The sequence below is a fragment of the Hydra vulgaris genome, chromosome 02 (assembly GCF_038396675.1).
Source record: "Hydra vulgaris chromosome 02, alternate assembly HydraT2T_AEP".
NCBI lineage: Eukaryota > Metazoa > Cnidaria > Hydrozoa > Anthoathecata > Hydridae > Hydra > Hydra vulgaris.
The window spans coordinates 10,282,148-10,306,065 of NC_088921.1; the positions used below are offsets into that span (position 1 = coordinate 10,282,148).

The 23,918-nt window shown below is 27.8% G+C and overlaps 4 protein-coding genes across 7 annotated transcripts; 3 read left to right on the top strand and 1 right to left on the bottom strand.

Moving 5' to 3' along the window:
• Nucleotides 1-1,304: 1,304 nt before the first annotated feature.
• On the top strand, nucleotides 1,305-3,420 carry LOC136075827 (zinc finger MYM-type protein 1-like). Its single transcript, XM_065789265.1, has 3 exons — nucleotides 1,305-1,666; nucleotides 1,724-2,282; nucleotides 2,431-3,420. Exons 1-3 carry the CDS (start codon nucleotides 1,305-1,307, stop codon nucleotides 3,418-3,420), a joined length of 1,911 nt encoding a protein of 636 aa, XP_065645337.1.
• A 1,810-nt stretch (nucleotides 3,421-5,230) lies between these two features.
• LOC136076726 (uncharacterized) lies at nucleotides 5,231-12,488 on the top strand. The gene is made up of 2 exons (XM_065790128.1): nucleotides 5,231-5,732; nucleotides 12,047-12,488. Exons 1-2 carry the CDS (start codon nucleotides 5,253-5,255, stop codon nucleotides 12,221-12,223), a joined length of 657 nt encoding a protein of 218 aa, XP_065646200.1. The 5' UTR covers nucleotides 5,231-5,252; the 3' UTR covers nucleotides 12,224-12,488.
• LOC136076724 (uncharacterized) lies at nucleotides 6,752-11,813 on the bottom strand. Of its 4 annotated transcripts, XM_065790125.1 has the most exons (9): nucleotides 10,912-11,813; nucleotides 10,322-10,357; nucleotides 9,928-9,951; nucleotides 9,814-9,837; nucleotides 9,545-9,571; nucleotides 9,436-9,459; nucleotides 9,074-9,097; nucleotides 7,488-7,536; nucleotides 6,752-7,237 (listed from the first exon to the last, which is right to left on the bottom strand). In XM_065790125.1, exons 1-9 carry the CDS (start codon nucleotides 10,952-10,954, stop codon nucleotides 7,147-7,149), a joined length of 342 nt encoding a protein of 113 aa, XP_065646197.1. In that variant the 5' UTR covers nucleotides 10,955-11,813; the 3' UTR covers nucleotides 6,752-7,146. The 4 variants fall into 4 exon arrangements, with proteins under 4 accessions (XP_065646197.1, XP_065646198.1, XP_065646195.1 ...); XM_065790123.1 differs by lacking the exons at nucleotides 6,752-7,237; nucleotides 7,488-7,536 and adding an exon at nucleotides 8,471-8,805; XM_065790126.1 differs by lacking the exons at nucleotides 9,074-9,097; nucleotides 9,436-9,459.
• Nucleotides 12,489-14,881: 2,393 nt separating the features above from the next.
• LOC136076725 (uncharacterized) lies at nucleotides 14,882-16,864 on the top strand. The gene is made up of 3 exons (XM_065790127.1): nucleotides 14,882-15,101; nucleotides 15,237-16,481; nucleotides 16,759-16,864. The coding sequence occupies exons 1-2, from the start codon at nucleotides 15,031-15,033 to the stop codon at nucleotides 16,438-16,440; spliced, it is 1,275 nt and encodes a 424-aa protein (XP_065646199.1). The 5' UTR covers nucleotides 14,882-15,030; the 3' UTR covers nucleotides 16,441-16,481; nucleotides 16,759-16,864.
• The last annotated feature ends 7,054 nt before the right edge of the window (nucleotides 16,865-23,918 follow it).

The window sequence follows — 23,918 nt, forward strand, 5'->3', positions numbered from 1 at the left end:
ATTGTTTAGCTAAAGAATTGATTCAGCAGGTTGCATATAAACATTATACATTAATTATTTTTTTTTATAGATTCATATTGACGAACTAATTACAAATATTATTTGAGAAAAAAAGTTTTTAAAATTTGAGTTTTGCATGCTTCTTTTATATTTTTTCTTAAATGACCGAACCTTTTTACGGTTTTCATATTTTTTCTTAAATGAACCAACCTTTTTACGGTTTACACATGCTGACCGAGCGATTTTACAGTAAATATATATATATATATATATATATATATTATATATATATATATATATATATATATATATATATATATATATATATATATATATATATATATATATATATACATATATATATATATATATATATATATATATATATATATATATATAATTATATATATATATATATATATATATATATATATTTATATTTATATATATATATATATATATATATATACAGTGCCGTCTTAACGCATAGGCTAGGTAGGCTGCAGCCTAGGGCCCCCGATTTTTAGGGGCCCCCAAAATGTGTCTGGATTTTTTTTCAAATTTATATAAATAAAAAATTATATTTCTAAATTTTCTGAAGAAATCATAGTTTGGGGGCCCCTCGGGAATAATTTTTTTCTTGATAATTTTTTTTTTAATTATTTTTAGAAAAGTATCAGTTTTTCAGTTTGGGGGCCCCCTAGGGAATTTTTTTTTTCTTGATAAGCAAAAATGCATGCATGCGTCCGAAAATAAACATAAATTTTCCGATAGGAAGTGTTAAATACAAGCACTTAAAATATCCCATTAGATTGAATTAGAAATTGCTGTGATCAACTTAAAACATCTGTTTTAAAAAAAAGTCATTTAACATGTCTAATCGGACTTATCAAAGTGGTGCTGCAAAGAGGAAAAAAGCCGCTAAAGCAAAAGAAGACATTTCAAAATATCTTCCTTTGACATCATTTCTTTTGGTACAAAAGTCAAAGCCTGTTGTGTCCGAAGATGTATTTCTTTGTCCAACTTCAAATTTCGTAAGCATTGATAGTGCTTTGTTGCCAAATGAAACTCTAGAAATTCAACAGGAACTGGAACCAGAACAGGAGCCAGAACCAGAGCAATAGTCAGAACCAGCACAGGTGCCAGAACCAGTACAGGAGCCAGAACCAGCACAGGAGCCAGAATCAAATCAAATTAAAACTTATCCAAACGCAACAACAAAAACTACTCAAGAAACTGACCCAGCATTGTGGCATCAGTTATCCCAAAAAGCTCAATCATTTTGGATTTCTAATGGCCCGTCCATGTGCCAGAACAATGATGGGAGCTTCAAAAATTCGGAAAGGTTGAGTTGTGGACGAAAAAGGTTCTTATCAAAATCTTGCTTTAGACGTGAACTACACAATGGCGAATTTGTCAATCGTGAATGGCTATTATACTCACCTTCAACAGGTTCTGTTTTTTGCTTTGCTTGTACCTTATTCTCCAGCAAACACTCTAATTTTTCCACAACTGGATTTGATGACTGGAAAAATGCCTTAAAATGTATATCTGGACACGAGAATGGTTCTGAACATCACAAAAATATGCTTACTTACTCCAGTCGGCAGAGAGAAAGTGGCCAGCTTGACTCTGTATTATTAAAACAGTTACATAACGAACAATTGTACTGGCAAAATGTGCTGAAAAGAATTGTTGCAGTTGCAAAGTTCTTGTGATCAAGAGGATTGCCATTTCGTGGAAACAATGAAACCATTGGTTCAGAGCAAAATGGTAATTATTTAGGAACTCTTGAGTTACTTGGCCAGTTTGACCCATTCCTACATGAACACATGAAAAAACATGGAAATTCTGGAAAAGGTAATACTTCATACCTCTCCGCCAATATCTGTGAGGAGTTTATATGCCTAATGGGAAATAAAGTTTTGAGCGAAATAATTTCTGAATTAAAAAAAGCAAAATACTACTCAATCAGCGTTGACTCAACTCCAGACTTGTCACATGTAGATCAATTAACTTTTACAGTTCGATATGTTAAAGACTTGGCACCAGTTGAGCGTTTTTTGCAATTTGTTCCCATTCACGGGCATGGAGCTGAACATTTAGAAACAGTGGTTTTGAATTTTTTACAAGAAAATGAAATTTCAATATCTGACTGTCGTGGGCAGTCATACGATAATGCATCAAATATGGCAGGACAGTACTCAGGCCTACAAAAGAGGATTAAAGACAAAAGTGAATCAGCATTGTTTATTCCTTGTGCTGGACATTCTTTAAATCTGGTTGGCAACAGTGCAGCTGGATGTTGTTTAGAAGCAATTATATTTTTTTGACTTTGTTCAATGCCTCAACAACTTTTTTTCTGCATCAACTCATCGTTGGCAAGTGCTTCTGTCTTTTGTTGGCAAAGGCAAAAAAATTGTCAAACAGCTTTCTGGAACTCGATGGTCAGCACGTGCAGATGCTGTGACTTGTCTGCATGACAGTTATGATGAGATTAAAAAAGCACTTGAATTTTTGATCAAGGACATAAGTCAGTCAAAAGAAACTCAAAATGATGCTCAAAATCTCATCACGAAAATGAACACTTTTGAGATTGTTTTTCTGACAATTTTCTGGAATGATATTCTTTGTCATTTTAATGAAACATCGAAGATTTTACAGAAAGAAAATTTAAACCTGGATGTTGCAGTTCGGATTCTAAAGTCATTGTTGCATTTCATTAAAGATTTGAGGAGTCAATTTGAGAATTACCAGGAAAAAGCCAAAATCTTGCTTCCAAACACTGACTACAGAGATTCTTCAAAAAAAACAAAAAAAAGAAGCCGACGTATGGCCTTCTTTGATGGTGAGGCTGAAGAATTGGAATTTCAGGGAAGTTATAAATTCAAAATTGAAACATACCTTCCTGTTATTGATTCACTAACATCAAATTTAGAAAAAAGAACATCAGCGTATGAGAAGATCAATGACAATTTCGGATTTCTAGTAAACATTCAAACAATTGCCAATGTTGAACTAAAAGACCATTGTTCAAACCTAGCACAAACTTATAAGAAGGACATAAATGAAAATGAACTTTTTTTTGAGTGCCAGCAATTTAAATATTACATTTCAAAAGATGAACATTCATTTACAGAATTTTACTCAACATTAAAAAGAGACCACTTGGAATCAACTTTTCCAAATATTGAAATTTCCCTTAGAATTTTTCTGTCAATGATGGTCTCAAATTGCACTGGCGAGCGATCATTTTCAAAACTAAAACTTATAAAAAATGAACTCCGCTCAACCATGCTGCAAGAAAGATTGAACTGTTTGTCGTTAATGTCAATTGAATCAGATGTTCTTTTAACCAATGATTTTGATGATATTATTAAAGAATTTTCAAGAAAAAAATCACGTAAACGTCACATGTAAATTTTATCATTGCTTTAATAAATGTTTCCTATTTTAGTATTTGATTTAATTTTTTTACTAAGGAAAAAGGGGGCCCCCAAATTAAGTCTAGCCTAGGGCCCCCGATGGCCTTAAGACGGCCCTGATTTCATCTATACAACACCTAGAAAGTTGGTTACTGTTACTTGTTTAATTTGTATATTGTCAATAACAAGATAATGATGGTCTACTTCTTCTAGTACTAAAAGGTCTGTAACTTTTTTTGGAAGAATATAAGTTTTATTTTTTAGATCTCGTACTTAAAGATAATGTACTTATAAATGGACCTGATGAGTTTATTGCACGTGTAAATACATCAAATAAATTTTCTTCTCTTGAGCACTTGTTAGTTATGTAATTATGTTAATTCCTGGATTTTTTTAGGATCCTTCTGCTCTTGGCTAGTCGATTCTCAATCCCAAATTTCTTAACATCAAGAGGTGTATACGTTTTTTTGCTTCAGCGAACATTTGTTTATATCCCTTAATTAAGCGCCAAACCTTTAGTTCAATACGATAGGCAATATGTAGTTAGCATTCAAAAAATCGAACCCAACGATGTAATGGTGACAGGCCATGTACAAGAGCATCTTTTTTTGCATTGAATTTTTTGAGTTATTTTATATCACTCATCTCATTAGGTGTTGCTTCACAAAAAGGACAGCATTGCATAGATGACTTGTCTGTGATGAACGCCATAACTTTCCCATCTATCATACTCAAGATAAATATAAAAAACCACAAAAAAAAATTGCCACTTCGCAAATCCACTCTAACAGGATTCAAAAGTGATATTTCTTTTTCTATATCTTATTGATTTTAAGGTCTCATTTTTTTCTTTTGTAAGCTCCATGTAGATAGGTCGACAGAATCTTATAATTTGAGTGTAAGATTGAGCCACATTAAATTTTTTGTGTTATTGTATAATTTTAGCTGCAATAGCGTTGTCGCTACTGTTATTAAATCTGAATTACTATCATCGACGCAATCCATGCTTTGATGAAACTTAGGGTTTCCAGAAATTTTATCTAGTCCCCAAGGAACTCAATAATATTTCAACCTTTATTGTTCTCTTTCAAATGCTTCAAAATAGTTGCTTTATTTAAATCAACTAATCTTTTGCTTGTGTTCTTCATGAGAGCCTTTATTTCTACTTTGAAAAACTTTTTTGTTGTAGTTATTAAATTTGAATATATTTCATCGCATCTAGTAGTATTTTTTTACGACAGAAATGGGTGGGTTTCTTTCAGTAACAACAAGAAAGAATTAAGCTGTTTCTATCTTTACTAAATCAAAGTCTTATTTTTACAAAAGGTTATTTAAATTTATATTGGTTAACGACCCACAAATTACCCTCAAGAATTGCAGTTTAAAAACCGCTTAACTATTATAAATTAAGAGTTATTATAATCACAAACCACATAGTCGTAATCAAATCTTCTATAGCATTCCGCAATAATTTTACAGAATAGTATTTATAGACCACAGGCCATCGATCTTTATCGTTCAGTTTCGTAGTGCAGTAATGAGCTCTAACCGTTTTACAAATTATTTCGCGTTTTAAGGTATAATAAATTGATATTTAAAATTTCTCAACTTGTAATCGCGCAGTTTTTAAGTTATTGCTCTTTTAAATTTTCAAACTTTAACCTTATCGTGTGTTTCGATTTCTCTGCGCCATATTTTTTTTTGTCGATTTATTGCTTGTGTATTTTACAAAATACAATAAACTCTAAAAAAAACTTTAAAATGATGTTCGACAAATTACACCACAACACAAAATAAATAATTTTTTTTTCATTAACCATAAACAAAATGTCAGCCGAGTGCCACAAACCGTTCTGTATTGTTCATTTAACTGGAAGCAGCGGCGTGTTAAATAAGTTTTCTAAAAAAACGTTTGAAAATTTTTGTATAAAAAGAACTAAATGGCTTTCTCTTGCGGAGGAAGGGAAAACTGTTGCTGAAGTTTCTCTCAATTTTGTTGGGAAAGATGTTTCATTTGAGGATCTTTATGCTACAACAACAGGAAGCACTTGCTCTCCATATTATCATTTAAAATGTTACCAAAAGTTCACTGACAAAGTCCTTATTGCAAGAATAGAAAAAAAAATTTATGAATCTAAAGCTAAAAATAAAAGAAGATCTACTTCGCCAACAACACTTTGCACTAGAGGTAGAAAGTCCACTAGAAAATGCAACAGCTCTAACAGTAATCGTGATAGAAAAAACACTCACATTTTACCCGAAATTTGTTTGGTTTGTGAAAAGGTGGAGAAGTACTTTATGGACAAGGTAAGATTGTCTGATAATATATATATATATATATATATATATATATATATATATATATATATATATATATATATATATATATATATATATATATATATATATATATATATATATATATATATATATATATATATATATATATATATATATATATATATATATATATATATATATATATATATATATATATATATATATATATATATATATATATATATATATATATATATATATATATATATATATATATATATATATATATATATATATATATATATATATATATATATATATATATATATATATATATATATATATATATATATATATATATATATATATATATATATATATATATATATATATATATATATATATATATATATATATATATATATATATATATATATATATATATATATATATATATATATATATATATATATATATATATATATATATATATATATATATATATATATATATATATATATATATATATATATATATATATATATATATATATATATATATATATATATATATATATATATATATATATATATATATATATATATATATATATATATATATATATATATATATATATATATATATATATATATATATATATATATATATATATATATATATATATATATATATATATATATATATATATATATATATATATATATATATATATATATATATATATATATATATATATATATATATATATATATATATATATATATATATATATATATATATATATATATATATATATATATATATATATATATATATATATAGGTACGTGGACTGATTTTTTTAGATTGAGCATATCCTAGAATGTTATATATCATAAGAAAGCCCTTCAGTACAGTATTTTAAAGGTGAAAAAATTGTTAAAAATGAGCAATTTAAACAAAAGTTATGACGTTTTTAGTAGCAAATTTTCGATATATGGATTTATTAAAGAAACTGGTTCCGAAATTTTTTTTTTTTTCACTTAAATTGTTATAACTTTGTCAAATCTTATCCAAAAGCCTATATCTTGGTATCAAAAGATAGATGTAAGAGTAGGCTACAATTTCATATAACTCTCTAGATAAAAAGGGTGTCTAGAGGGCCAGAGGGGGTACCGGAACACCATCATACCTTTAAAAAAATACAAGTTTTTCACACGAAAGAGTGTTTTCCTGATAAAATATGTTATCTTTAAACACAAAAAGTTGTTCTAATTTACTTCCATTCCATTTTCAAATATTAGAGGTCTATTTTAGATTAAAGGGTGGATGTCTTTGTTACGTTTTAACACCCGCCAAGTGAAATGTAACATTCTTATAAATACTTTAACCTAAAAAACACTGAATATAATTTGTGTTAAAAAAATTTAAATTATATTTTCTTACTTTACAGCATATGCAAGTGGTGTATAAATTGACATTAGGGGCGGGACATGTGCCATGTCCGACGCCCCTTCCTGCCCAGCCTTCAACCTAAAAAAAAAGTTTTTTAATTATTTGAAAAAAGGCTATAAATTGAGTTTGGTGGAAAAAGAGAAATAAGTATTTAAATTATTTTAATATGTTAGTTAGGGAAGGGGCGTGTGCCACGCCCAACACCCCTCCCCCCCCCCCCCACCTCTCCCTTCTTATTCAAACTTGAAAAAAATGTCAATAAAAATTTTATAAATGTTTTTAAATTGTGTTTATTTAAAAAGAGAGACATAACTTTACAAATCTTTACCACATTATAATCTTTACCACATTACAAGATGAAAGTTGGAGTATCCACCCTAAAAATAAACCAAAGATAAAACTAATTTTAAAAATAATATTTTTAAAGTACAAAATATAAATTTTTAATTTACAAAATATAATAAATTTATGTCTTGGCTTTTAGTAAATGATATTATTTAAAATTCCAATATAGAAACTAAATAAATCATTTTTAACAATAGACACCACGTGAAGGTAAGCCAGAGCCGTCTATCAAAAATATTATACAGCAAGTTTTGTAGCTTGCAAAAAGAGTACTTGCAGTACTCTTTTTGCAAGCTGTATTGCTGTATTATAGTTTCAGCTAAATTTGCCTAAACAAACAAATAAATATATAATAAACAAATAATATATAACAATTTATTAAAAATTAATAACATTATAAACAATGTAAAAAAATAATGAAATTATATAAACCTAAAAAATCTCAAATAATTTAAAAATCTCATATATACCTTCTATAAACAAGTAACGGTTACCAGAAACTAGTATTTCAACCTCAATAATGCAAATATAATTTTTAGGAACTGTATAACTGTATAAACATAACTGTATAAACATAACTGTATAACTGTATAAACATAAGGTAAACTAATTTAAAATCAAATAACTATTAATAAAGTTTTTATAAACTAATTTAAAATCAAATAACTATTAACAAACAGTTTAAATAAACTAAAGCAAGAATAGTAAATAAGTATGCAAAATACCCTTCAAATTTATCAAGATTTGAAATATTACATATTAAAATTAGCATTGCATTTAACGTGGCCTACGAAGTCCTAAAAAAACCTAATTCTATTGAAAAGTCTACATCTATCTAAAGTTTAAAATTTACAAGTTTTTATACTACAACTTTTGAAATGTTAAAAAGTATTTTATTAGGCCTATTACAATTTGTTTTTAAATTTTTTTGCGTAAAAATTTGAAAAAAATAATCGAAATGCTAATAATTGTAAAATTTGGTAAAAATTGGAAAACAAACTTGCTGATATGAAATATGTATTTTATAAAGAAAAGGAATGGTGGTGTCTAATAATTGTAATAATCACCATGGACCACAAGGCTACCACCATTCCATCTTCTCTGTCTGCTTCCTCTGCTGACACGACCTCTACCATATCCCCTTCTGCTGTGGTTCCCAGCACCCTTGTTAGGAGGATGATAGGGCCATTTAAAGGATTCATTGTCCTTTCCTCCTAAGTTGACCCATCGTTTGAAAGACTTATTGCTAGTAGGTCCAGGATGCTGGGACCTATATAATAGATACTGTTGATACGTTAGCTCTAAATGACAATGATTTGTAAATAGATTAGTTCTTAATAGCATTATGTAAAATTTAAAATAAAACAATTAATTGTGAAAGTGATAGGCTGAATAAATAATATGAACAACGTATTAATCTATGATAGCTTAAAAAAATGTTAATAATAGTAATAACTTCATTCTACTGCACTTTGAGGGATAACACAATACTAATGCATTAAACAGGGTAAATAAGTAGAAACATAAATTCAATAATCATTCAGAAACATTTCTAAATCATAAATTTACCAGCAGAAGGTTGTGCACATGTAACTAAAGATAAAAAAAAGTTTTTATAGAAATTTTCAATTGATAAGAAAAGTGTACATGTTTGCAAATAATATCTTTTAAACTTAGAAATGGTAGTAGATTAGTACTTAATAGCATTATGTAAAATTTAATACAAAAAAATTAATTGTGAAAGTGATAGGCTGAATAAATAATATGAACAACGTATTAATCAATGATAGCTTAAAAAATGTTAATAATAGTAATAACTTCATTCTACTGCACTTTGAGGGATAACACAATACTTATGCATTAAATATTGTAAATAAATAGAAACATAAATTCAATAATCATTCAGAAACATTTCTAAATCATAAATTTACTAGCAGAAGACTGTGCACATGTAACTAAAGATAAAAAAAGTTTTTATAAAAATTTGCAATTGATAAGAAAGGTGTGTACATGTTTGCAAATAATAGTTTATTAACTTACTAGTCGTTGTAGCTGCTGAAGATGTAACTAAAGGTTACCAAAGTTGTAATTAAAAATAAATACTTTAATTGCCAAGATATATATATAAACATATTTAAAAGTAAAAATTTGTAAACATACCACTTATAGCAGATATAGAAGGAACTTGTAAAGAATGTAAAGGTTGAAAATAATTTAATAACAAGAATGTAATTGAAATAAAAAATTTATATTGTAGTCCTCGAAAATATGTACACACATATTAAAATGTAATAATCGGTTAAACTTACCATTTGGTGAAGACGAAGATGTAACTGAAATTCAAAATTTGTAATAAAAAATAGATATTGCAAATAATGACTTTGAAATTGGTCATTAACATATACAAAATTATACAATCTTACCAGTGGTAGGCTGTGTAGATTCGACTAAAATTAAATTAAAAATTGTACACAATATCATTTGAAATTAATTAAAATTAAGTTGCAACAACTATACTAACAAAATGAAAATAAACAATGAAAATATAACTATAAAAAATATAAAGATAATATATTTATAAGCAACATGGTTATAAACTTATTAACAAACAACAAACTTATTAACAAACAACAAACACAGATAAAGATAGTATACAATAAGTAAAAAACATTACCTTATATTTTTTAAGTGTTTCTATATATAGGAAGATATTATAAATGTTTATTAACATTTACTCATTGTTTACTATTTTCTCTTTGTGATTATGTAAATGTTTTTGTAATGAATAAATCCAAAATTTATGTGACTTATACTTACGAAATCTTAAAAAATCTGCAAAAAGATGGGTAGGATCTAAACAAAAAATAAATATTAGACATGCTTGTATAATGATTTAAACACTAATACACAGATAAACTTTATCTGATAAACTTTATCATAAAGAAGTCACAGATAAACCTCATCACAGATAAACTTTATCACAGATAAATTTTATCATAAAGAAGTATATAGTCCATACATTATAAAAGACAATAACAATGATATGTTTTATAATAAAACACATATAAATAAGTATATTACATACTTCATTAGTTTAATCTTAACAAAAAACTTCTTAGTGTTTTTAAAATATTAAATGTTAGTGTTTTTAAAATATTAAAACTTTTGCTACTGAAACATTAATCTTTTTTTATATCATATAATGATATTTGATATTTTATATTTGATAATTGATATTTTATTTGATATTTGATAATTGATATTTTATATCAAACCTTAATTAATTTTTATTTAACATATAATATATGTTAAATAAAAATTAATTAAGGTTTTACATTAATTATTATTTATGGATTTGAAAATAGTCATTAATACTATTATTATGAATAAAAAAAAATTGAACTTACTATCTGTTAGTGCAGCAAGAACATTTTTGTTAATATTGTCCATATTAAATTAAATCTAATAATATAAATCAAAATAATTCAAAATAAGATTTTTATTTGAATCGCCCCTTTATCTGGATTTCGGCCCCACCCGGATTTCGCTTACCAAAAAAACAACAACAACAGAAAAACCGAAATAAGGTACCTAAAGTCCAACACCAGTTAGACTAATTGCTTATAATTATTTTTCGTTGAAATTTGGCATGTTCATAGAAAATGCATGAAGCAAACTATTTTAACAATAAAAAAAGCGGACTCTATAATTCTTCGACTACAAATCCACTTGACAACATTAACCAAATTTTCATGCAAAATTCTCAGCAAAATACTCCATATAAAAGTATGGTAGCGATACATAATAGTTATATAAAAATTAAGCCAAACCTTTCTTCTTTTCAAAAGTTGTCAAGGTTTATGTATGTTTCTAAAGAAAACCACCTCAAAAAACCGTTTGCCTAAGGCTACCTAAAAAAAGTGGTACTCTTGGTATAACACTAATTAAACTAATTGCTTATAATTATTTTTCGCTGAAATTTGGCATGTGCATAGAAAATGCATGAAATAAACTATTTTAATAATAAAAAAAGCGGACTCTACATTTCTTCGACCACAAATTCATAAGAGAACATCAACCTAATATTCAAGAGCAAAATATCACATAAAAAACTTTAGTAACCGTAATAAAAGTCTTTAAAAAATCAAGATTAGCTTTTCTTCTTTCCAAAAAGTACCTATGTGTATATATGTTTCTAGAAAAAAACTCCACAAAACTACGTCTGCCTCACGCTGCCTAAAAAAGAGTTAAAAAAACGAGAACCAAAATTTTAGCATAAAAATCGGTTCCGTAAATCGCGATTTACACGTACCTAATATATATATATATATATATATATATATATATATATATATATATATATATATATATATATATATATATATATATATTTGTGTGTGTGTGCATAATATGTATAACTTAGCAATTCTTTACAGACCAAATATTGCATAGCTACTCATATTGTTTTATTTATTAAATATACTATTATATTATGTATATTTTTGAATTCTCTTTAATTTACTTATTAAAATTTTATATTAGGTGCAACTAAAGCGATCTGTGCAATATCTAACTCTGGCAGAAACAAAAGATGCAGGATTACTTCGTGAAGCTGCAGAGCAAAAAAATGATGAGCGTATACTCTTGCAGATAAAAGACAAAGACTGTGTTGCTGTAGGGGTAAGATACCACAAAATCTGCTACACTTTATACACCTAAGAGGTACGCAATATTCAACGATGTCCAATTTAGATACTTCTAAAAATTATGATATTGCTTTTCAAAAACTTTGTGAAGATATTGTTATGGAAAGAATTATAAACAATAATGAAATTATGACTCTCAAGAGCCTTCTAAAAAAGTTTATTTCTTTTATAAATCAATTTGAAAGTAGTGATATAATAATATACCAATCAACTAGATTAAAGAACAGACTTGTTTCTAAATACCCTAATTTAGTATTTCATAAACCAAGTAATCTGAAAGTGAAATTGTTTATATATCGGACTGTAATGTAGGATTTGCTGCTGAATCTTTTGTTAATAATAGTTCAACTGAAAATACAGATGAAGATGATAGTAATAGTTATGATGACAACACAAAAGAAGTTCCTAAACGAAATATTAGTATAGAATTGGTCCATTTTTACATGGTGGCATTAGAGTTGAGAAAGGTTATTCAAGGAATAGCTGATATCACTGGGATTTGGCCTCCAGTTTCGCATTTGTTTACCATTGAAAATTGTGTTGAAAGTGTTCCAATAGTACTATATAACTTTTTATGTCTTGTTCTTGGTTTTTCTGATGAACCCTATCTTTATAATCAACGTCATTCTATTAAAACACCACTTATGCTTAAAGTTATTTCTATTGCACAAGATCTTTTTTATGCTTCGTCAAAAGGGCGAACCAATACATACAAACATCTTGCACTCGGTATGACAGTCAGACAACTTACTGGATCCAGCAAGCTTATTGACATTTTAAATGGATTTGGTCATTGTGTATCAAGTTCAACTGTCATTCGTCATGAATCTGCGTTAGCAGCGTTAAATATGATGGCTAATACCATTGTTCCATGTAATGTAGCAAAAAAAAAGTTCACAACTCTAGTATATGATAATGCTGATTTTCTTGAAGAAACTCTCTCTGGAAAAGATGTTACTCATGGAATTTGCATTCAGGAAAAATACAATTGCAATTTTGGCAACCCTATCCAAGTTAGCAGAAAATTAAAAACTGTTCCATTGCCAAAACAAGTGGTTCAACCACATCATTTAGGAAAAAAACCATCATTTAGTGTTCCATATGATAGCCAAAGTTATTTTACACAAAATAATCTATTTGATTTGACACCTTCCACAAATGTCAAAGAACAATTGCTTTTTATTAAATATGATCTGGCCTACTGTTTTATCAAGTTGCCAACTATAAGCTCAGAAATTCTACCTTCATGGACAGGTTTAAACACTATAATGTCTGATAAAAATATGCTAACTACTATTGCTTACTTACCAGTTATTGATGCACCTGTAACTGAAATATCAACTATCAATGAAATTTTGAAGCAAGCAATCACAATTGCAAACACGCTTGAGCTAGCACATTAATGTGTTGGTTTTTGATGAAGCTGTCTACTTAAAAATACAGTTAGTTAGGTGGAAGACTGAAGAATACTTAAGTCGTATTGTAGTACGTCTTGGTGATTTCCATATGTTAATGTCATATTGTAGTGGAATCTCAAAAATTTATGCTGATGCAGGAATGCAGGTAATTTTTTTGAAATTTGTATAGATTAACACAACTTTAACTGTAAAAATAATTATTGCATATTATATTGTATATATATTAGGTTGAAACTTATATACTACAGTAACATTAAAGAATTTTTTTGCAATTATAACATTCAAGAATTTTTTTGCAAAATTTGGCATAAACAGTTATTAAAATTTATTAGGATATATTTATTGAATCTGGAATTGTAGCATCTGGTTCCATTAATGGAGTCCTATCAGGGAAACATTACAATCGATCTGTGCGTTGTCATAAAACATTGTATGAAGCACTTCAACGCCTCTGCTTTCAATCATTTTTGGATTCACTGGAGAATGAGGACAATTGTGATATCATTGAATTTTTGTCTGCTATGAGAGAATGTATTGTTAAAGAAAATGATGACTTTTATTATCACAATTATAAGGTATTTTAGTGAAACTTTATTTTTCCTTTTAAGGCTTTTTGAAAAACACTTTAAGATAAAAACAAACAAAAAACTTCTTAAAACTTCTTGCAAAATTTTTTCTAAAATTATAGTATAAAAAATTGTGTATCACTTTATATTTATAGCAGTAAATATTGCATACTATTTCTCATAAAAGGAAAGGGGATATAGTTAAACAAAAATTTGAGTCAACCAAAATGTAATTATTTTTCAGGATTATATTGAGAGCCAGAAGTTTGAGAATCTGTGTCAACGGTACAAAGATTTTGTTGATATACAGTGCCAAGAAAATGCCACATTTAACTTTTGGTATAATTACATAGATATGATACAAATTTTGCTTTTATATATACGAGCTACGCGCACTGGAGATTGGGCGTTACATTTATCAGCTGTTAGATCGATGCTCCCATGGTTTTTCATTACAGATAGAGTTAATTATGCGCGATATGCTACTTCTTACTGGGTGGAAATGAAGAGATTAGCAATAACTCATCCAGGTAGCTTTAATACATTTAGCTTTAAAATAAATATTTGGTAATCTTCCTTTGTTTTAAGAATATGTGTAGTGTATTCATTGATAATGCGAAATGCAACTACATAATTTAAATTTTTTTATATAAATAATAATATAATTTCAATTTCTGAAAATATACTCTAGCTGGGCTTCTCAACGACAGGAACAATATGGATTTTCTAGAGTTGCATGTGACCAGACAATTGAGCAAACTTTTAATAGGGATTCGAAAACACAAGGAGGCATTGTTGGGTTTACTCGAAAACGATCAGCTGTTCATCGTTGGATCATGGCTCAACATCAACGCTGTGCTATATTTAAACAATGTGAAATCATTTCGGGTAGTACATCTCATACACGGTAACTTTATTTTCTTACTTTTTGTTTAATTTTAATAAAATACTCTTTACTATCTCTCTTTACTATCATAGCTTCACATTGTTTACTGTTTTTAGAATAATAGTTAGTAAAAGATTCAATTATTTCATGTTGTAGGCAGAGGAAAGACCTTGGCCTTAGTAGGATCAAAAAGGACGAAAATGCTATTCTTGATGTTCTATCAACAATTAAAACCATGGCAAACCCATTTGATTTAGAAACTAGTGTCCTTCTTCATTTATCTACAGGAGCAGTTGCAACTGTCCCATTGACTACAGATATGAGAAACATGTTGCGTACAGGCGAAGAGAAAGTTGTATCATTTATTAACACCAGAATACTATCAAGTGAACAGGATTTACACTCATCCATTCCTAAATCAAAAATTGTAACATTTTCCAGTATGTTAAAAAAATATTCAGCTAAAACCTTAAATGGAGACTTAGTTACAGTAAAAAACACAAAAGATTTGTTTGCAAAACTAATTCTAATTGCTAAATCCAGAAATGTTGAGATGAGAGAAGTTTTAAAGTATCCTCTTCGTCCATATCCAATGCCTTTTGCTACAACAACTGGTGGTTTAGTAAAAACACAAAAGAGCAAATTAATCTGTTTAATTGAATCTCCAGTTGTTAATGCTATAGTAGATAATGTTGAAAAAGGTAATGCTTTGATGATTGATGCTATGGCTTTACTACAGACATTAAAAATTATCACTCCGACATTTAAAGAGTTGTCTGATTTTCTTCTGTGTACAGTTATTTCTATGGGAAACTCCTTTGGATCATCTCGTATTGATTTTGTCAGCGACAGATATCCAGAAATCAGTATAAAAGATCTTGAACGAGATAAAAGAGCTTCATTGGGAAGCCAGACAATCAAGATTATGAACCCTAACCAAAAAGTTCCAAAGCAGTGGAAAAAATACATGTCTGTTGGAAGCAACAAAGAAGATTTGGTAGACTTTTTATATCAAAGCTGGCAATTGAGTGATCCTAGTTTGTTTTGTGGAATTTCAGTATACATAACACATGGTGAATTTTGTCATCAATTCGTCCCTATATTGAAAACTGTTGTTGTTAACGAAGTAGCTGCTTTGCACTGCAATCACGAGGAAGCAGATACACGCCTTTTAGCTCATGTTGAACACGCCATCACCAACGGGATTAAAAATATCATTATTCAAAGTCCGGATACTGATGTGTTTGTAATAAGCTTAAGTAACACGATTTGTAAAGATAGTTGTCTATTCTTTCTCACTGGAATAGGAAATAAAAAAAAGGATTATCTCAATAAATGCTGTCATACAGCATTGGAATAAAAATTGGTGCCAGGCGTTTATTGGTTTTCATACATTTACAGGTATTTTTTATTAAGTGATTAGTATTTATCAATAGTAGTCAAGTAATCAAGTGATTAGTATTTATTTCAGTTTTCTTATGATTGATTATATATTAGTAGGAAGTTCTTCGTGATTATATTTAGTAGGTTAGTTGTTTAAGTTTGAAACACAATTCTTCAGGTTCGAACCCTTGGGGTCATTTGCCAATTAGATGGATTTTATTTTCTTATTATGCAACAGGATATATGTTATAAAATTTTATGCTATGAATTTCTCTAAAGTATTTAAATTTTTCAGGTTGTGACACAACAAGCTCGTTCATGGGAAAAGGTAAAGGGAAACCCCTTAAGTTCCTCTTTGAGTATACCGAGTTTCTTGAAACATTTTGTCGATTAGGAGATTCCTTCATAATTTCAGAAAGTGTTTTAAGTAGTCTGGAGAAGTTTGTCTGCTATATGTATCAAAAGAATTCTACTTGTAATTCTGTGAACGAAATAAGGTATCAATTGTTTAAATCCGGAATATACGACGAAGAACTGCTCCCACCAACTTTAGATTCTCTTATATGTCATATAAAACGAGTTAACTATCAATCATATATATGGCGAAATGCAACTAAGCCTATTCATAATTTAGACGATTTCCAAAACCATGGCTGGATGGTTAGTGAATCAGGAATCGCCATTGAATGGCTAATGAATCCAGCAGCACCAGACAGTATCCTAAACTTTGTAAAATGTAACTGTACGACAGGTTGTGATACTAAACGCTGTTCCTGCGTAAAATCGGCTTTAAAGTGTTCAGAACTATGTAACTGCTCAAAGTGTGATAACACTGCTTCTGCTGACGATGAAGATGTTTATGATAATGGTTTTGAGGGTTATGATGAGTACGAAGGTGAATTTTTAGAAGATGATCTTTTATAGACCAAATTCATTACTTCTAAGTAATAATTTTTAATTTTTGTATTTACGTATATTTTAAAAGGCTTTTTCGAAAAGAATAAAATTTTAAAATATTGTTCAACTGTCTAAATCGGTTATGAATCGATAAAATCGCTGTTTTTACACGATAATAACACGTTAGTGCGAAACTTTTCTTTAATAATATTTTTTAATTTTTATTTTTCTTAAAACCAATCAAAATTGCTAATCCAATTACTGAAAAAAAAAAAAAAATTAATAGTTAACAGCTAAAATCGATAAAAATCGACAGATCGTTTTAATGGTTTTTTAAATCTCGACATAGAAAAAACTGCGGGTTTTTGAACTGAGAAATTTTTAGTTTATAATCTTAACACCTTAAAACGCTCATTTGCATCAAAATTTTTTAGTGCTCACGACTGCACCACGAAAATTGATTTTATAGCACCTTTTTATGCTTTGGCCTACGGTCTATTAGTTATAATGATGCATTTTGTAATAAACGAATGTATTAAACAAGAACGCATTGCAAAAAATTGCAATAATCGGAGCATGGGAATAAAATACTCTGGTTTACCCCCTAGCCCAAATGCGAGGGCAATGAGTTATTAAAATATTTTAATTTATTATCTTATACTAAATTCAAATTCATCGATAGATTTCAAATTTCTTAAAACTATCTATATATTATATTGTTCATATGTTATGACAATTCTGGATCCAACACTTATTAAAGATGCAAAAAAGAAATATTGTAAAAAAACCTTGCGTCACTAAAAAACAATTATTTCAAAAAAGGGCAAGAAGGTGCGGCATTACATTTTTCATTAAATTTTTCTTGAGCAAATTTAGCATCAACAAATGCTGAGACCACCTAATAAAGAATTGTAAATCAGTTTTCCTGCTCTACTTAAGTTAAAGTATCCTATTATTTTGCAATACTTTTTCATATTTTGGACTTTCACGACGACATTCGTTATACTTTTTTTAACTTAAATTATCTAAAACTAATCTCAATGACTTTCCAATCAATGTATAAATGTCTAAGAAAATATAAAAATTATTTATACATAAATCGGTCGGAACATTACCCACAAAACTCGTCTTGGACGACCTTTTTGACAAAAAAATTTCACTTTGTAACTAAATATCTCGTTATTGATATATTTTAAAAGTTTGATATTTTCACATTTTCATCTTGAATGCCTTAGCAAATGAACTCACCACATAAAAAATCGTAAGAAGTATAAAAAATTTCAATTTTGGCCACACAACGTTCCACTGCGCACTGTGCAGTGGTTTTAATTGCTTTTTAAATAAAAACAAAATATAGTAAAACTTTTTATTATTTTAACAAAAGGGGAGAGTGGGATAATGGCAAACGCGGGGTAACTCCGAGCATGGTAAAAACACCACTAAAGGAAAATAAATTTGACAATTTCTTTTTACCTGCTGAGTGGGAATCCTCAGTTCCAGACGTGAAGTAGTGCAATGAAGCTACAATTGTTATTCACTATAATTTGATTTTAACTTTTTTCAATAATTTTATGCAACTTTTTTCTTGAGTAACATTTTGTTGCAGCTTCTGTGGATATAAAACCACTCCTTTTTGTTGTTGTTGTTGTATAGTATAGTTTTTGTACTAAGTTATTACAATTAGAATTTTATTTGTTATTACACAACGGTGTTTGTGATTGTCCCCCGGTGTGTTCGGAATTACCCCATGTACGTAGGGTAATTCCGAACACCAATGGTTTTAATTTTGTCAAAAATTTTTATTTTATAATAAGATTTATAAAAAGTTGCTTTTGAGGATTTGGTGACTGAATAGTTAAACTAATTGATTAGCAATAAATGTGATCAATTTTGTCTAACTGGTGTCTTTAATTAACAATCCCGCTTAAGTGTTCGTCATTACCCCACTCTCCACTACTGAATATCTTTCTTTAAATTCAAAAAAATTAAATTCAAAAACAATTGTAATTTTATTGTTTAAAGGTTTGAGTAAATAAAATTGAAAAATAAATATTTTTTTTTGTTGTTGCATAAAACAAAGTAGTACTGTTTCAATAAAAAGTGGCTTAAAATTTGAACTTTTATTGATAAGTTTGTTAATAACGAATCATTATATTCGAAAAATTAGTTCTAATTGTCAGATTGGCATTTTTTTTACTTAATGTTAGTTTGTTGAACTTATTTAAAGTGCTCATATTACCAAGTCTGGTCTGGGTTATATAAGCATTTTTGCTACTTTTTTAAAACCTCTGTATTTTTAAGAAAAAAAATCGGGTACCCAAAAATTAATGTAGACAATGAGTAGTGATCCCTAAAATTTGTTTATTCGCTAAAATTTTGGATCCATCATTATCATTTTTTTTTAAATTTCAATTTTCGCTTAAGGTGCTCATAATGCCCTATTCTGTCATAAGCACAGATGTAACGAAAATAGTTTAACAAAAAGTTAACAATATCAACTCTCAAATAATCTCAGATTTCGAAAAACAATTTTAATAACAAAATTTCGACGAAAAGTCTATTGCTATTAAAAAAGTCTGTTTTTAATTCTTTCTGAAAAATCTTCATCTTGTAACTCTAAGTTTACTATGTTTAAGTTGTTCTGTTATTTTATGTGATGTTAGGGGGCATCCATAAAGTACGCACGCAGTAAAATCACTGATTTAGAACCCCCTTACCACTGCATCTTTTTAACCCCCTCTTCCTCTGCGTACTTACGTATTATTAATTAAAAAATAACGTCTTTTTAAACCCGGCGCGAAAGTTTTTTGAAACATTAAAAACAAAAATTTTAATCAATTCCACGTTTCATTAGCCAAATTCATTTGACGCGGTCCGCACACTTATGTTTACGATGTAGGGGAAAATAAGAAAAAAAATGGTAGCTTCTCAGTTTGATAAAAAATTAAAAACAAGTGTTCTACATCCTAATATTTATACTTTTTCTGGCTAGATTTTTAAAATGCTTTAATTGATTTGTTCTTCTGCTTTATGCTTTATAAAAATTTTAAATCAAAAGATTCTAATGGTCTACTCAAAATACTATCGTTTACCAAGATTAAAAAGTGTACAAAAAACCTAAATAAAGTTGTTTAAAACAAGTTTATAAAAAGAGATAAAATACAAACATTTTGTCAGACATTATTATTCAAGTTAAACAATATGGAAAAAGATTAGCTAAAATAAAAATTGAATCAATCATAAAAACAAAGTGATATGCTGAAACAAAAATACAATTCAGCAAAAAGAAAATTATAGTTATAAAAATTATAATAGGAACCCTTCATATATACAAGTTCAAAAATAAAATTTTCAAAATATTTAAATTGCTTTTATCTCGAAAAAATTACAATGGGAACAAACTTTAAGTTTTTTATAAATTTTCTTAATGGTTTTAACATAACAAAACCAAATTGCCAAATTTGGTTTTGTTATATTTAATATAGCGAAAATAGATTGCAAAACTTGATTGATCAATTTTTAACATAGCGAAATTAGCTTGCAAAACTTGATTTCAAGATAATTTCAGTTTTTCATTATCTTCCAACCATGTATTGAATTTTCTGTTTCTTCAACAATGACTAATAAAGTATTATTTGTTAAATTTAAAAACGTTTGATGTATTGGTCTCTAGCAGGTATGATTTAAAAACATTAAGTTTTGTATCTGCACACTCAATCTGTAGCTGGCATTGAAAATAACATTAAGGAAAATTTTCTACTAGTTGTTCATGGCCCAACGCATTCAACACAGCTTTGAGTTTTCTAGTCTAACAAACTTCAATCAGGGTTACATATCTTTATCAAGGCTACAACCATATTTACGGTTCATTAGGTTAATAAAGTATACGCATTTTTCAACTTTTGCTTTGGAAAGAAGTTTTCAAACAATTTACCTTTTCGAATATTTTCAAAATGGCCTAGGCCTGGTGTAGAAACCTAGTTTTATATTTAAAAACAATCCAATATAATATAAAACTTTAAAAGTTTCCCAAAAAAAACCAAGTAAATTAGAAAGTCAACAGCTGTACAGTTGGCAGTCAGCTGTAATTTTATGTTTTCTAAAATCATGCCACTATTTTGTGTTTTGTTCTAAGTTTATTAACCTTAGTAACCGCATGGCTCGTTTTGGAGCCATGCGGTTACTAAGATCAATATTTACAATACCAGTGTCAAAACGCTCTCTATTAATGAGAAATTTGTTATGCTTTTTAAACTGTTACAAGTGCTTTGTACATGAGTATGTTCAGTGTTATTTAAAATGATATTAGTGACACTTTTGGTATTATTTTTAAAAGTGTAATTTTTCTTAAAATATCACTATTATTTGAATCTTCTGTGAGTTTATTGATATAGAGGTCAATGCTTTCAAATTTAGTGTTATCTATGTGAAGTATAATTAAATCAAATAATTAGGTACTAAAACAAATACAATCTGATAAAACAAAGGCAGTTCTTTGTAACTATTTATAATGTAAATGTTGACAGACAGATGGTTTGCGTTTAAATTTCAATTTAATTAGTACAAAATTAACACGTTACAGATAAACAGCCACTTTTATAAAGTGCTATTTCAATTTTAAAACAATTAATGATACATCTTTTTAAAAATAGTTTAGTTCTGGATCTGCTGATATAGCAATTATGTCATCTCTTTTTTTATTATTATTTAAGGACTCTGTTAATTTTAAAAAATGGTTACACTTTGTAACTGTTCTGTGCAAGATAGAGTGAATCTTTTCTTTTATAGTTTTCATTGCAGTTAGTAATTTATCATTATTGTGTTTTAAAAAACACAAAAGTGAAAGTAAGCGAAAGTACACAATCTTACTTGAACTAACAGGACAACTGCAATGTTCTATTTCAGAATTAAATCAATCAAAAAGTAAGACAACTAATCTCAAATAGCGACTATATAATTTTATACTCTTAGATTTAATGATTTAATTTTCACTTCGTAGCATTCTTTATGCTTTTTCAGGAAGTCCTTCCTTTTTATGGTCACAATATCTGTAAATGACATCTCCACTAATTTTCTTATCGTAAAATATCTTGTTTGATGACCATTCAGCTTTAATTTTAGGTATTTTAAGTGAGACTGCAGTGAAAATACAGGTTTGCTATTCAATAACAATATTCAATAGCCTATTAGGCTTTAGTTTAATTTTTAGCTTTAAATAACATAAATACATTTGCGTTTTGTTTCGCAGTTCCTCGAAAGTACCAAATCATTTACAGTACCATTTACGTTTTTAATCATAATGAATTAGGAACTAATAGCAGCAGCAACGGTATTGGTTAGTTTTTTTTTTTAATAACAAATTTTTTTTAATAACAAAGTTTACTTTTTCCCTACATCGAATTAATTTCGAGACCAGGCCTCTGAAATGAATTCGGCTAATAAAACATTCTATTACATAACATAATAATGATTTTTCTCTAACTCGTGAATTTTATTGCTTTCGTTAAAAAAAAAAAATCAAGTTTGAGGAGAAATAGAAAAACAAGCGCCGGTAAACCGCCCCTAGTACGCGCTAGTACGTTTTTGAGTAACCCCACCTCCCCCCATAAACTGTACCATGGAAATTTCATATAAATTCTATTAGAAATAAATACTCAAAAATCTCTTCTATGCTAAATAGAGAGTGACTATTCGTTAATACAAAGTCTTTAAAAAGTATACTTTTTATTTTTATTATGCTATAAATAGTGACCATTTTTTAATACTAAATCTTATATAATATGAATTATATACTTTTTATTTATTAATGGTTGTCTTACCTACTGCAATATTGCTTGAGAAACTACTTATTTCAGTTAACTAAAGAATTCAAAAAAATAAACACTAAACAAAAAATCGTCCCCAGGATTTTATTTGGCGTTTACAAAAAGGTTAATTACGAAACTCTTTTTAGGAAACTTAATGCCCTTAATCTTTATAAACTTAATATACACCAAGTTTTACTATTCATGATTAAAACAAAACATGGTACATCTTTATTTATCTCTTAGAAATATTGTTATAATTTATTTAGTTAAGAAACAGTTTTCTTCAATTAACACGTTTAATTTAATTTTATTACAAAAGAAACTTTTTTAAGATGTTAACATTTTGAAATTTATGTCTATTTATTAATTTACAATTAAGTAAACAACGTTATTTGTAACTTAAATGAAACTTTTATTTCCGAACAAAATAACTTCGAAAAAAAATTCTACAAAACTTTCGAACTTTTTTATTTTGACAACAAAAATCGTTTGAAGAAACAAATGGCGAAATCCTTAAATTTTTAAAATAGTTGTTCATGAACATAAATATATTTAGTAAATCGAAAATTAAAATAATTCAATTTCTTCAATATTATAAAATATATTTAATATTTTATTTAAAAAATATATATTAAACATATTCCACAAAAATGTTAAATATATAAAATATTAAACAAAAGATTTCCACATAACGTTATTAATATTTTCAAATTTTTTAAAACCTCAAAAAAATTTACTCTACGTCTATGTT